We start from the raw sequence: 14478 nt of genomic DNA, 5'->3' as shown, positions 1-14478 counted from the left end.
CACCCCCAAAATCAATGTCAAGGAGTTTATCACCTATGTTTTCTTCTAGGAGTTTTCAGGTTTTCTGTCAAGTTTTTAATCCACTGAGTTAATTTTTGCATATAGTAAACGTAATGGTCCAGTTTCATTCTTTTGCATATGACTAAGTTTTCCCAACATTTATTGAAGAGATTATCCTTTCCCCACTGTATATTCTTAGCAAATTAACTGACCATATATGCGTGGGTTTATTTCTGTGCTATTCTATTCCACTGATCTGTGTGTCTGTTTTTATGCAAAACTATACTGTGTTGATTACTATAATTTTGAAATATACTTTGAAATCAGTGATGCCTCCAGCTTCTTTGTTCTTTCTAAAGATTGCTTTGGCTCTTTAGGGTCTTTTGTGATTCCATACAAATTTTAGGATTGTTTGTTCTATTTCTTTGAAAAACGCCATTGGAATTTTGATAGAGATTGTAGTGAATGTGTAGATTGCTTTGAGTACTATGGACATTTTAACAATACTGATTCTTTCAATCCATGAGCATGGAATATCTTTTCATTTATTTTTGTTATTTTTAATTTCTTTCATTAATGTCATAGCTTTCAGTGTATAGATATTTCATCTCCTTTATTAAATTTATTTCTGAGTATTTTATTCTTTTTGGCACAATTGTTTTCTTAATTTCCCTGACAGTTTGTTATTAATGAATAGAAATGCAGTAGATTTTTGTATATTGATTTAGTATTCTGCAACTTGACTGAATTTATTAGTTCTAACAGTTTTTTGGTGGAGTCTTTAGGATTCTCTATAAATAGTACGTCATCTGCAAATAGTGACAGTTTTACTTATTCCCTTCTAATCTGGATGCCTTTTATTTCTTTTTCTTACCTGACTGCTCCTGAAAAGACTTACAATACTATGTTGAATAAAAGTGGCAAGAGTGGGCATCCTTGTCTTGTTCCTGGTCTTAGAGGAAAAGCTTTCAGCTTTCTGCCTTTGAGTATGATGTTAGTTGTGGACTTGTCATGTGTGACCTTTATTATGTTAAGGTACATTCCATCTACACACATTTTGTTGAGAGTTTTATCATAAACAGATGTTGAGTTCTGTCAAATGCTTTTTCTCCATTTACTGAGATGATCATATGATTTTTATCCTTCATTTTGTTAATGCAGTGTATCACATTGATTGCTTTGTGGATATTGAACCATCATTGCATCCCTAGACTAAATCTCACTTGATAATGGTCTTTGACCCTTTTAGTGTATTGTTAAATTGGTTTGCTAATATTGTGTTGAGGATTTTGCATCTATGTTCATCAAGGATATTGGCCTGTAAGTTTCTTTTTTGTGTCATCCTTGTCTGGTTTTTAGTTTCAGGGTAATGCTGACCTCATGAGTTTGGAAGAGCTCCCTCCTCTTGTATTTTTTGGAAGAGTTTGAGAAGAATTGATATTAATTCTTTGAATACTTGGTAGAATTCACAAGTGAAGCTGTCTGGTCCTGAACTTTTGCTTGTTGGGTGGTTTTTGATTACTGACTCAATCTCCTTACTTGTATTGGTCTGTTCATATTTTCTATTTCATTGTTATTCAGTCTGGGTAGGTTGTATGTTTCTAGGAATTTACCCATTTCCTCTAGGTTGTCCAATTTGTTGGCAACAAATTAATTGTTTGGAGTAGTCTCTATGATCCTTTGTATTTCTGTGGTATCAGTTGTAATAACTCCTCTTTCATTTCTGATTTTATTTAAGCCCTCTCCCTTTTTCTTGATGAGTCTGGCTAAAGGTTTATCAATTTTGTTTGTCTTTTCAGAGAACCAGCTTTTAGTTTTTTAGTTTGTATTGCTATATACTTCCCTCTTAGAACTGCTTTTGCTACATCCCATAGGTTTTGAATTGTTTTTATCTCTAAGTATTTTTTTATTTCCTGTTTTATATTCTTCAGTGATCCATTGGTTGTTTAGTAGCATACTGTTTAGCCTCCACTTGTCTGTGGTCAATTTAAGAAATTTGAAATCATATCAAACATCTTTTTTTGACCATAATGCTATGAGATTAGAAATCAACTACAAGGAAAAACTCTGTAAAAAAAAAAAAAAATACAAACACACAGTACAGTCTTACCTCAGGAAACAAGAAAAATCTCATACAACCTAACCTCACACCTAAAGCAACTAGAGAAGGAAGAACAAACAAAACCCAAAGTTAGTTGAAGGAAAGAATCATAAACATCAGAGCAGAAATAAATGAAATAGAGGTGAAGAAAATAATAGCAAAGAGCAATGAGAGTAAAACCAGGTTCTTTGAAAAGATAAACAAAATTGATAAACCTTTAGCCAGACTCAAAACCTTTAGCCAGACTCATCAAGAAAAAAGGGAGAGGACACAAATCAATAAAATCAGAAATGAAAAAGGAGAAGTTACAACAGACACCACAGAAATACAATGTATCATAAGAGACTACTACAAACTACTATAGGCCAATAAAATGGACAACCGAAAAGAAATGCACAAATTCTTAGAAAGATACAACATTCCAAGACTGAACCAGGAAGAAATAGAAAATATGAACAGACCAATCACAAGTACGGAAATCGAAATGGTGATTTAAAAACTCAACAAACAAAAGTCCAGGGCGAGATGGCTTCACAGGCAAATTCTATCAGTCATTTAAAGAGTTAACACCTATCCTTTTGAAACTATCCCAAAAATATCACAGAGGAAGGAACACTCCCAAGCTCATTCTACAAGGCCACCATCACCCTGACACCAAAACCAAAGATATTATTTTTAAAAAAAAAGAAAGAAAATTACAGGCCAATATCACTGATGAACACAGATGCAAAAATACTCAGTAGTAGCCAACCAAATCCAACAATATGTTAAAGAATCATACACCATGATCAAGTGTGATTTATCCCAAGGATGCAAAGATTCTTCAATATCTGCAAAGCAATCACTGTGGTATACCACATTAAAAAACTGAGTAGAGCTTCCTAGGTGGCACAGTGGTTGGTAATTCGCCTGCCAATGCAGGGGACATGAGTTCAATCCCTGCTCCAGGAAGATCCCACATGCCGCGGAGCAACTAAGCCCGTGCGCCAAAAAAAAAAAAAAACAACTGAGCAATAAGAACCATATCTCAATAGATGCAGAAAAAGCTTTTGACAAAATTCAACACCAATTTATGATAAAAGCTCTCCAGAAAGTGGGAATAGAGGGAATGTACCTCTTCATTACTGCCTTCTTTTGTGTTTAGATGATGTTTTGGGTTGTTTGGGTTTTTTGTTTGTTTTAATATAGTCTATAGATGTTTAATTTGTGGTTGCTCTTGGAATTACATATACATTCTAAAGTTATAACAATATAATTTTATTTTATAGCAACTTAGCTTCAACTGCACACAAAATCTCTATTCTTATAGAGCTCTGTCCCCTTTCCTTGATGTTAATAATATAAAAGTTACATCTTTATACACTGCATATCCAAAAATAATTGTTTCTAATGCATTTTGTCGTTTAAATCCTATCATAAATAACAAGTGGAGTTACATACCCATAGCATAATACCAATTTTTATATTTGCCCATGTATTTGCATTTGCTGGTGATCTTTAGACCTTCATATGGTTTGGAGTTACTGTCTTGCATCCTTTCATTTTAACCTGAGGGTCTTAGAATCAGATATAGTGGTGGTGAACTCCCTCTGATCTTATCTGGGAATATCTTAAGTTCACCCTCATTTTTGAATGACAGTTTTGCTGGATATAGAATTCTAGGTACATAGTTTCTTTTTTTTTTTTTTTTTCTTTCAGCACTTTAAAGATATAATTCTACTACCGTTTGGCCTGCAAGTTTTCTGCTAAGAAATCATCTGGTAATTTTATTGAGAATCCCTTGTACCTGATGATTCTATCTTCTTGATTTCAAGATTCTTTGTGTTTGTTTGTAAGACAATTTGAATTTACTCTGCATGGAGTTTGTTGAGCTTTTTGGATTTTCAGATGTGTATGTTTCACCAAATTTGGGGAGTTTTTGGCAATTATTTCCTCAGATGATCTCTCTGCCCCTTTCTCACTCTCTCCTTCTTCTGGGACTCCCACATGTATAAATGTTGGTCCTATTTTCTTCATTTTTTTTCTTTCAGCTCCTTAGAGTCAATAATTTCATTGTCCTGTTTTCAGGTTTGCTAACTGTTTCTTCTGTCTGCTCAAACCTGCTATTAAACTCTTCTAGTGAAATTTTCAATTCAGATATTGTATTTTTTAGCTCCAAAATTTCTCTTTAGTTTCTTTTTATAATTTCCCTTTGTTAATATCCTTATTTTGTTCACATAGCATTTTTCTGATTTCCTTTAGTTCTTTATTCATATTTTTATTTAGATCTTTGAACATGTTTATGACGGTTGTTTGTTTAATACATTTGATGTCCTGTTTCTTTAGGGCTGGTTCTGCCACTTTACTTTCTTCCTTGAATGGGCCATGATTTCCTGTTTCTCTGAGCACTTATGCTTTATTCTGGGAAATCGGGCATTGAAAAAACAGACATCTCTCCCAGTCTTTGAATATACTTTCTCTGTGCCTGTGCACACCTTTACTGATTAGCTGGGTGTTCTCTGAACCTAGAGATCAGCCTGAGATGAAAGCTTAAGGTCTTCTCAGGTCTTTTCTGAGCATGTGTCTTGCCTGCGCCTGCTTGTGACTTTCAAAATTCCCCTTTATAGATGGCTGCTTTTGAATGTTTTGATTTCCAACATGGTCGCACTCTAGGTTGTCCTCAGGGCCTTAAGTGGTGTATTGCATGTTTCCATCTGTAATCTCTTGCCCCCAAGTGTCTGTAATCCCCTTGCAGGTTTCACAATTAGTGGCTGCCACTTCATACCTGATTAGATGAGACAGAGACCAGTCCTTCAGGTAGCCCTCTGACAGGTTAGAACATTGCACATTGCAAATAGGATCTTCTCTGCTCCCTGCAGATGGTGGGAGGAAAATGGCCTGCTGCTGCCTCTAGATCAAAACTGCCATGCCGGGGAAGGATGAGTGGAAACGCCACAAATTTTCCTACTGTTTTGAAAGTGGATTTTTTTCTTTATTGGATGTTTGCTAGGTTGCTATAGACCTTAAACTTTTTCAAGATTCCTATAAGATTAGTTCAGCCAGTTTCCAGTTGCTTTTTGATGTTTCTATGTGCGAATGAGGACATAGAGCTATCTAGTCTGCCATTTTGCTGATATCCTTTGACCACAATTGAGAATTCTTAAAGGAGTGATATGTCTCCAGAAGCCCTATTTCTTCCACTCTCATTTGTATCTCTACTCATTGCTGGTTTGACTTAAGTGCCAGTTGGCACAGTGAAACTTCCCTTCACAGGGAAGCCTATAAGTCAAGTTCCACTGTGCCAATTCTTACTCTATCTTGTTTGTTCTTTTTGATGCATTTTGATACCATGGACCCTTTTTCCTTTCTGGAAACTCCTTTGTTGGTCTCTGTGAATACATTTCCTAAGTTCTTTTTTTTCTCCTCTTCCTACAGTTTAATTAGTGTCCCCCAGGGTTCTGCCCTCAGCCTTTTCATCATCTCATGCTCCTAGCCACCACTTGTCCACTGATAACTTTCAGATGGATAGTGTTTAGCACAGCTCTCTTGTCACAGATCTCTATATCCACCTGCTTAATGAACATAAATATTTGGATAGTTCACAAATATCTCCTACAACACATCTTCAAAACAAATTCTTACCTTTATGTTCAGTCCATGAACCTGAGACTCATCTTAGCTCCCTCCCTCTTATTCTTGACAGTCAAGGTACCACTGAAGCCATGTGAATCACACTTGTATAGAATAGCCTCTCCATATCTATTGCCCAATGTTTTTGTTTTTTTGTTTTTTGCCCAATGAGTTTTGATCAGCACAATTTGTTACCTAAATTAGACTTTTTTTCCTCAGTCTATTCACTTTCCGATTCCATTACTACACTGCTGACAGAATAACCTTTTTAAAGAGCTACTCTCATCATGACACCTACTTAAAAACCTTTCTGGGTGCCTCTCCTCCCCTCCCCCAACAAAGTGGCATTCATAAGAAAATCCAAACTCCTCAGACAGCATACAGTATTTCCCATGATCTGGCATGTTTTACAGCCACATTTATAATTCTACCTCTCATATAATTCTCCTGCAAACATTCCAGGGCTGTTTTTGCCATCATTCCCTCACACATGCTTTTATGGAACACATTCCCTGCCCAAGACAGGTGCCTCATAAATATATGTTGGATTAAAAGAAGAAAGTTGCATTATTACATGAAGCCAGGTGGTTAGAACTGAGAAGGTGGTCTTAGCTCTACTTAGACTAAAACCAGCATGGTTTTCATAGACTTCAAAGAGGTAGGAAGATGAAGGAACAGATCTTTGCATGACACTATTCCAAAAGGATTTTATTGTCAGAAACTATTACCATTTTCATTCTTATAGGAGTGGAATATGGAGGTTTGGCAGGCATCTATAGTTTGAATCACATCCCACTAATATCACCAATGCAAAAATATTAAAAGGATTTTGAGATCAAGCAGTTCCCTATAATTTGTAATGCCTCAAGCCTTGCTAGTCTCTAAAGTGTGGTCCATGGACCAATAACACTGGCATCACCTGAGAGCTTTTAGAAATGCAGCATGGATAAATTAAGATGGGTGAACAGAGTGAGAAATTCAACCAAGTGATAGAAAATATAAGAAAGTACCAATTAGAAGTCACAGAGCTGAAGAATACATTAACTGAAAATTACACTAGAGGTGTTCAACAACAGACTAGATGAAGCAAAGAAAGACTCAGTGAACTAGAAGTCAGGGCAGTAGAACTCACCCAATCAGGGAAGGGAGAAAAGGAAAGAAAGAAAAAAAGTGAAGCTCGATTAAAGGGCTTGCATTATATAGGTCCCAGGAGGAAAACAAAGAGAAAAGGGCAGAAATCCTGTGTGAAAAAATACTGAAAAATTCCCTAACCTGGGGAAGGAAGCAGACATCCAGCTTCAGGAAGCCCATAGGGTTCCAAATAAGATGAACACAGATCAGAAATAATCCCACATATATATTATCAATTAATTTATAACAAAGGAGCCAAGAACATACAATGGGGAAATGACAGTCTCTTCAATAAATGTAGTTGGGAAAACGGGACAGCTACATACAAAAGAATGAAACTGGACCCTTACCTTATACCATATTAAAAAATTAACTAAAAATTGATTAAAGACTTGAATGTAAGACCTGAAACCATAAAACGCCTAGAAGAAAACAGAAATGGTAAGCTCCTTGACATCAGTCTTGGTGATGATTTTTTTTAACCTGACACAAAAATCAAAAGCAACAAAAGCAAAAATTAAAAAGTGGAACTACATCATATTCAAAAGCTTCTGCATAGGAAAGGAAACCATCAACAAAATGAAAAGATAACCTACTGAATGGGAGAAAATATTTCCACATCATATATCTGACAAGGGTTTAATATCTATAGTATATAAAGAACTGATACAACTCAATAGCAAAAAAAGCAAATATTTCAATTTTAAAATGAGAAGATTTAAATAGACATTTTTTCCAGATATGCAAATGGCCAACAGGTACATGAAAAGATGCTCAACATGGTTAATCATCAGGGAAATACTAATCAAAACCACACTGAGATATCCCCTTACACCTGTCAGAATGAGTATTATCAAAAAGGGAAGAAACAGCAAGTGTTGGTGAGGATGTGCAGAGAAGGGAGCCCTCCTACACTGTTGGTGAGAATGTAGTTTGGCGCAGCCACTGTGGATAACAGTATGAAGATTCCTCAAAACATTAAAAATAGAACTACCATATCATCCAGCAATTCCACTTCTGGGTATTTACCTGAAGAAAATGAAAATACTAACTTGAAAAGGTATCTGCACCTTCATGTTTGTGGCAGCATTATTTACAATAGCCAACGTATGGAAACAACTTTAGTGTCCATTGTTGGCTGCATGGATAAAGAAGATGTAAATAAAAACACAGTGGAATTTTATTCAGTCATAAAAAAGAAATCTTGCCATTTGCGACAACATTGATGGACCTCTAAGGCATCATGCTAAGTGAAATAAGTTATACAGAGATGTGATCTCTCTTATATGTGGAATATATATTTTTTTTTTTTTTTAAAAAGCAAGCTCATAGATACAGAGAACAGATTGGTGTTGCCAGAGGCAGGGGGTGGAGTGTGGGAATAATGGGTGAAGGGGTCAAAGACTAAAAAGAAAAAATAAAATAAAACAGGATTTCTGCTTCTAATTTTAAGGGTTAACAGCTCCTCCGTGGACCCCCAGGAGTCCAGATACTTCCAAGTTAAGAGCCTTTGTTCTAAAGTGACCTCCAAGGGATGTCTATCCCCTTACCCTACTCAAATAGCAGATGTTGGCTAAGGGCCTGCTGCTTTTTGTATTTTACAGATACCGTTGTTGGTGGGGGTATTTACCATGATAGCCTGGCTCTGCCAACCCTGGGAAAAGCTTAACCATCTCCATGAGCATGGACTAACTGTACACACCTGTCTACTTTTGTTCAGCCACCCTTGGATTATCCTAGAGAAAATGAAACCAAAGAAAAAAATCATGGACTTGGTTACTTGGATGAATTTAGCAAGAAAACCAACCAAATTACCCTCTGGACTGAAGGAGGGAAGAGGGGCTTATTTAGAGGTCTTCAGCTCTAAAGCGTACCACCACATTCCTAGTACATTATGCTAAGTCACCTTCCCACCACATTCCTAGTACATTATGCTAAGTCACCTTCCATGTGGTTAATCTGGGAGGGAGCTGACATCTCTGACTGGGTCTACACTACCTTAGCCATTTGCTAGCAGAATACTCACAGATCACAGCAAAGCTAACCCTCCCATTGTGGCATTAAGAAAAAAATGTGCTGGTGGAGATCCTTTAAGTTGGCACAAAGAGGGCAGGATAAGTGATCAAAGGACCTCAAACAAGCCCCTGCACGAGGATCCTTTGCCCCACGCAACCTGCACATTGCAGCCTGTCCTGTGACTTGGCTAACGTGTATGTCACCTCTTTCTGCTTCTCAGTGCAATGGGCCTTGCATCGGGCCTCGGCTTGCCATGCAGCACAGACAAGTCTTCTGCCAGACACGGGACGGCATCACCTTACCGTCAGAGCAGTGCAGCGCCCTTCCGAGGTAAGAGAGAGCCATGGGCCACCTTTCCTCAGCCCCTCTGTCAATAGCACGGAAAGACAGTGGTGAGTGAGTGTTTCTCCTCCAACCTGCCACGGTCCCAGCAGTCAGATGCCCTTCCCTTTCACCTCCATTCTCTAGATCACTGGCCTCCTACAGGTAGACGGCGCAGTGGTGGCCTCATGCTTACTGAATAGGCAGGCTAACTACTGAAGCCCGTGCGCTCTAGGGCCTGTGTGCCACAACTTCTGAGCCTGCGTGCATCAGCTACTGAAGCCCGTGCATCTAGAGCCGGTGCTCCACAAGAGAGAAGCCACCGCACTGAGAAGCCCACGCACCACAACAAAGAGTAGCCCCCACTTGCCACAACTAGAGAAAAGCCTGCATGCGCAGTAATAAAGACCCACTCAGCCAAAAAATAATGATTTTAAAAATTAAATTAAACTGGCGGGCTTTCTGCTTTCAGAGATGGAGAGAGCACAGAGGGTGCTTTTCCTCTGAGGAGGCCTGGTAGCACAAGAGAACTGTAGCAGCCCCCGGGTAGGAGGTCAGGTCCACAATGTGGCCACCAGACGCCAAGGGCTCCACCAGCTTCTCTTGTCGACCTCCCCAGGTCTCAGCCTACCATTCCTATCCAGCCCCCATCCCCTGTCATCCTTCCTTCCCTTGGGGTAAGGGCTCATCACACCCCTCCCTAAGGTCCCAACCCCCACCCTGGTAGAGCTCATTCTCAGGTCATACAGTGACACAGACATTGTAGAGATGAGCAGGCGGAAGCCCAGCTAGAGGAAGGGGCCTTCTGAGACCCTGCAGCCATTCAGTAACAGAGCAGAGATCAGAGCCCAGGGCTGGCAGCGCTGGGAGTTCTAGAGGGATACCTGACACTTTTGGGTTTCCAGCATCCAGCCCCCAGAGAGGCAGACCCTAACCCTGCCACCCTCCTGCCACAGGCCCGTGAGCACCCAGAACTGCTGGTCAGAAGCCTGCAGCGTACACTGGAGGGTCAGCCTGTGGACCCTGTGCACGGCGACCTGCGGCAACTACGGCTTCCAGTCCCGGCGCGTGGAGTGCGTGCACGCCCGCACCAACAAGGCAGTGCCCGAGCACCTGTGCTCCTGGGGGCCCCGGCCCGCCAACTGGCAGCGTTGCAACATCACCCCGTGTGAAAACAGTACGTTCCAACCCCACAGAGCCTCCTGCAAATTCCCCACCAGGCATCGCGTGCAGCGGGCGGTCCCGGGGACCAAGCCTGAGCGTAGCGCAGTGGGCCAGCTTTCCCAAGAATCCTGAGCTGGGGCCGGAATTGGGTATTTTCAGAGGAGTACATGGATGCATGTAGGCAAGCAAAGGCGTGTGCAACGATGTGTGTGCACCTGTTCAGGCCACAAAAGGCGGCTGGGTGTGGCCCAAGGGCTCCCTCCTGGCCCCTGAGAGAGCTAGGTGCTTTTGGCCAAGTGCTGGATGAAATGGGCCTCCAGCTCACCTACAGTAGTTTGCCTGATACCCAGAGGGGACAGCTACACAATGGTTCCTGGGGAGAAAGCACCGTTTGTACCCAAGCAGCACAGAGTGCCTCCCGCTCGGCCAATCCCGCACCCAGCATGGCTCTGCTTCTCCCAGAACAACGACCTGCCGACCCCGCCCTCCTTCCCAGCCCCCTGTGCACCCAGCGGTCTGTGCAGGAGCCACACCTGGGATCTGATACTCATTCTCTCCCTCCTCCCTCAAGTCTAGATCCTCCTCCTCAGACCAACACCAGCATTTGTATCCCCATTTCTATTTTTTATTTCTTCCAGCCCCAAAACAAATTGGAGGTGCCTCTCCACAGGGAAGGAGACAAAGCATGCAGCAAAGAAAAAGACACTGTTAAGTGTTGCTGTGCAGCTCCCCTTCACCGATGCTCAAATTTCCCATGCCAAGCAGATACCCTGTAGGCAAACAGTCCCGATGCTTTTTCTACACGGGGAGGGATTGTCTATGCCCTCTTGTGTGGTGCTGACCCATCTCTGTCAGCTCCATGAGAGTAGTTCAGACTTACCATATTAACCACAGATGTCCACAGCCCAAATCTATGCCAGTATTAAGGAACCATCTAGTCTCTGCCAATACTGAACTAGGATGCCACAGTGCCCTGGTAGGCACGGTGCGGAGAGGGAGTAGAGAGTCTGGGAGAGATTATGAGCAAACGAAGCTTCAGGGGAAAGGAAGGCTCACGTTACAGGGGATGCAGCTACTAGGCAGAGTCTCACTTGCACACCACCCAGAAGTGGAGCAGAATTTAGTCCTTCTGGGAACTTTCTCAAGGAGGAAGAGCATCAGTCAGATACTCAAATGCCATGGGAAAAGGACACCTTGCCTAGGAGGTGAGATGGTCCTGAGCACCCTCAGGAAGGAAGGGGGCAATCAGACAGGCCGCTGAGCCCCAGCATCCGGCCTCCGGCTACAGCCTGGTACCGCCCCCACAGTTGGCAGCTTGGGGAGCAAACGGCCAAGCTCCGCCGGAGCAAGGCCAGCCCAGAGGTGCTGGACAATGGTGGCCCCTCCAGCATGGGTGCTAAGGCAGTCCGGTGCCCAAGGCAGACCCCAGGAGGCACCCAGTGGCCACGGCCATTACCAAGCCTCTGTTTCACGTCTCCTTTCTGTCCCCTTTCCCAGTGGAGTGCCGAGACACCACCAGGTACTGTGAGAAGGTCAAACAGCTGAAACTCTGCCAACTCAGCCAGTTCAAATCTCGCTGCTGTGGAACTTGTGGCAAAGCGTGAAGACAGGGCACGGGGAGAACGCCACCCTGGCTGCACAGAGGACTCACGCAACCACCTTGGACAGAACTTAAGCTTTCTTCGTTTTCTTTATTTATTTCCCCCTCCCCACCACGCACACCTTCATCCGCCTCCTCCCTTGCCCTTCCCCCCTCCCCAGACATGAGGACCCCAGCACAGCTTCTCTCTCAGTTAGCTGGAGGGCAGAATGAGGGGACAGGACAAGGACGGAGGTCAAAAGGAGGCTGCCGAGCAGACCAGGCCAGACGGCAGGAGCTCCCTGGCAGAACCAGCTCCCTCCCAAACCTGGGTCCCAGAGAGACCTAGGAAGAGGCCAGCGCAGCCCCTGGGGACAGCAGGGAGCTGGAGCCAACAGCAGACAGGAGAAAGAGGTGGAAGGGTAGGGTGCCAGAGGGTTTGTAAAGCATCTGGACAACCACGGCATCTCTCCTGGCAGGGGTGGGTTCAGGCAGGCGAGGAAGGGCAGCACCCATGCTGAGAACCCAGCGCAGACCTCAGCCCTTCCAGCTGGGGGCACGGAGCAACGAGAACTAAAAACACAGTAGGGGTAAAGGGGCGCCCATCTGAGCAGGCCTAAAGCACACGGCGATGCAGAAAATGAAGCAGGGAGGGAAGGGACAGAAGCACAAAGAAACAAACCACTGCGTGTTCCTGAGATGGGGAGTGAAGGGGACAGGGGGAGTGAGCAGGTGGCCGCAGGAGGCTCTGAACCGCGAGCCTGCGTGCCTGGAGGACTGCTGCAGGCTCAGGGGAGGTTGCAGGGCTCAGAGCTCTGCTGCCCCCAGGAGGGCACAGCCCTGGGGCCCACGCTGCTGCATGTAGGAGACATGCCCTCCCTGGGGTGGAGAGGAGTCCCCGAGCTGGTGCAATGAACTTTCTGCCCGTACCCCCATGGCAGAGCTGGTGAGACAGCAGGGCCTAGCTGTGCAGTCAGGCCACCCCTGGCATCTCCACATCAAGAGTCCCCCAGCCCAGAACTAACTGCTGACGTGAGCCGGGGTGTTTTGATCGTGAATGGGCTGGGTTTCCTACCTAGAAGGCTTTTACTGCTCCACTTAAGGGCCAGGGACTGGGGTCAACGTGTCAAAAACCAATCCATTATTCAATTTGCCAGAGACTCCATCAGATCGGAGCAGCCACTTCCTTCCAGAGCTGACCAGGGCACAGGTGGACTCCCAGGCTTGTGCGGGGCAGGGGCCCAGGGCACAGTGACAGCTGTCCCTAGGGGCCTGCGACAGCTGCCCCTGCATGCAGACAACAGGCTGGGGCGGGTCGAGGGGGCACAGCAGCAAAGCGAAAGGATACCTAAAGCTTCCCAGAAGGTCCTCCAAGGCGTTTCAACCCCTTCCCTCCACACCGTGAAATACTATCAACTCCACGGGAGTTCATACCCACTGGGTTTGCTAATTCAGTGAGCAAAGCAGCATACACACTCCAGTAACGCCCATCAGCGTTGGTAGAGTGGCTGCGGCAAGGTCAAGGGGCAAGACTGAAAACCTGGGACAATGGGGTGGACGGCTCATTCAGCAGAGTGGTTTGGCGCGAGTATTTTGGCCTGCCCCCCACCCCACCCCCGAGCCCAGTGGCCGCCATGTAGTAGCAGCTGGGGCAGAGCAGGGTGGCCAGAGCCACTCACCCTTCAGATAAGCCGCCCCCTCAAGTAGACTCGCAGAATGCCGCTCACACGCCGGGTCCACCACTGACACCAGGGCTGCATTTTCCAGCCAGCCTGGAACTGCAGGTTAGAGGGGGAGACATGATGCTCTGTGTCCTCCCCAGGTGAGCTGTGGACAGTGAAGGTAGGTCTTTCTTCCTCACCACAGTAATGGGCTCTAAGAAATCACGTTCCTAAAAATCCGTGTAATGTTTATTTAAAATAAAAGAGAATGTTTTCTATGTCTGTATATCTTTTGTGAATATTTATTAGGATTTCTTGTGTAAAAAAGTGCAATATTAATAAATTGTACATTGTCTTCCAGAAAAACCAAATATTTGGGGGACTTCTTATTAACTTCCTGCAGTTGTGTTCCTGTAAACTCGGTGGTGATTATTGTACTGTTCCTATTTTTAAGAGAACCTGACGTTTAACTCTGGATCCATTCACTGTGTACGAACACACGGTAAAAGCTCGCACGGGTTGACGGGGCAGTAGAAGGGGATTTGTTGGCGACACAATAGCTACGCCTGGAATTCGGAAGACAGGTTCCATACTACTACTAACGTGGCTGATTATGTCTAGTCAATAGCTGTGGAAAACCAGTGGCCGATATTTACACATCCTAAATAGCAGGGGTCCTCCAGCTCCGCCACATGTCGGGCTGTAGCAGGTGCAGGTGGGTTTCAGAGCCAGCCTGGAGGACCTAGGTTTGGGATGGGAAGCAGCGTGCTCCTTGCATGAGATGAATGTACATTTACTGGTTGTTCTGTGAATTGTGACTCAGCAGCGCCAGAAGATTATTAGGGCTGCTGAAGAATGTGGAAGGAGGCACGTCCTCCTCTAAAACACAAAACTGT

General features: G+C 43.8%; 1 protein-coding gene across 3 annotated transcripts in view; it reads left to right on the top strand.

The window, feature by feature from the left end:
• Nucleotides 1-14478, top strand: part of ADAMTSL1 (ADAMTS like 1) — a 953154-nt gene extending 938676 nt beyond the window's left edge. For all 3 annotated transcript variants that reach the window (XM_057720944.1, XM_057720945.1, XM_057720950.1), the window contains 3 exons: nucleotides 9078-9187; nucleotides 10135-10355; nucleotides 11840-14478. In XM_057720944.1, the coding sequence (XP_057576927.1) occupies nucleotides 9078-9187; nucleotides 10135-10355; nucleotides 11840-11946 (438 nt within the window). In that variant the 3' untranslated portion in view covers nucleotides 11947-14478. The remainder of the gene's footprint in view (nucleotides 1-9077; nucleotides 9188-10134; nucleotides 10356-11839) is intronic.

The sequence above is a fragment of the Hippopotamus amphibius genome, chromosome 2 (assembly GCF_030028045.1).
Source record: "Hippopotamus amphibius kiboko isolate mHipAmp2 chromosome 2, mHipAmp2.hap2, whole genome shotgun sequence".
NCBI lineage: Eukaryota > Metazoa > Chordata > Mammalia > Artiodactyla > Hippopotamidae > Hippopotamus > Hippopotamus amphibius.
Note: the sequence above shows the minus strand (reverse complement) of the source record. Positions and strands in the feature narration are given on the sequence as shown.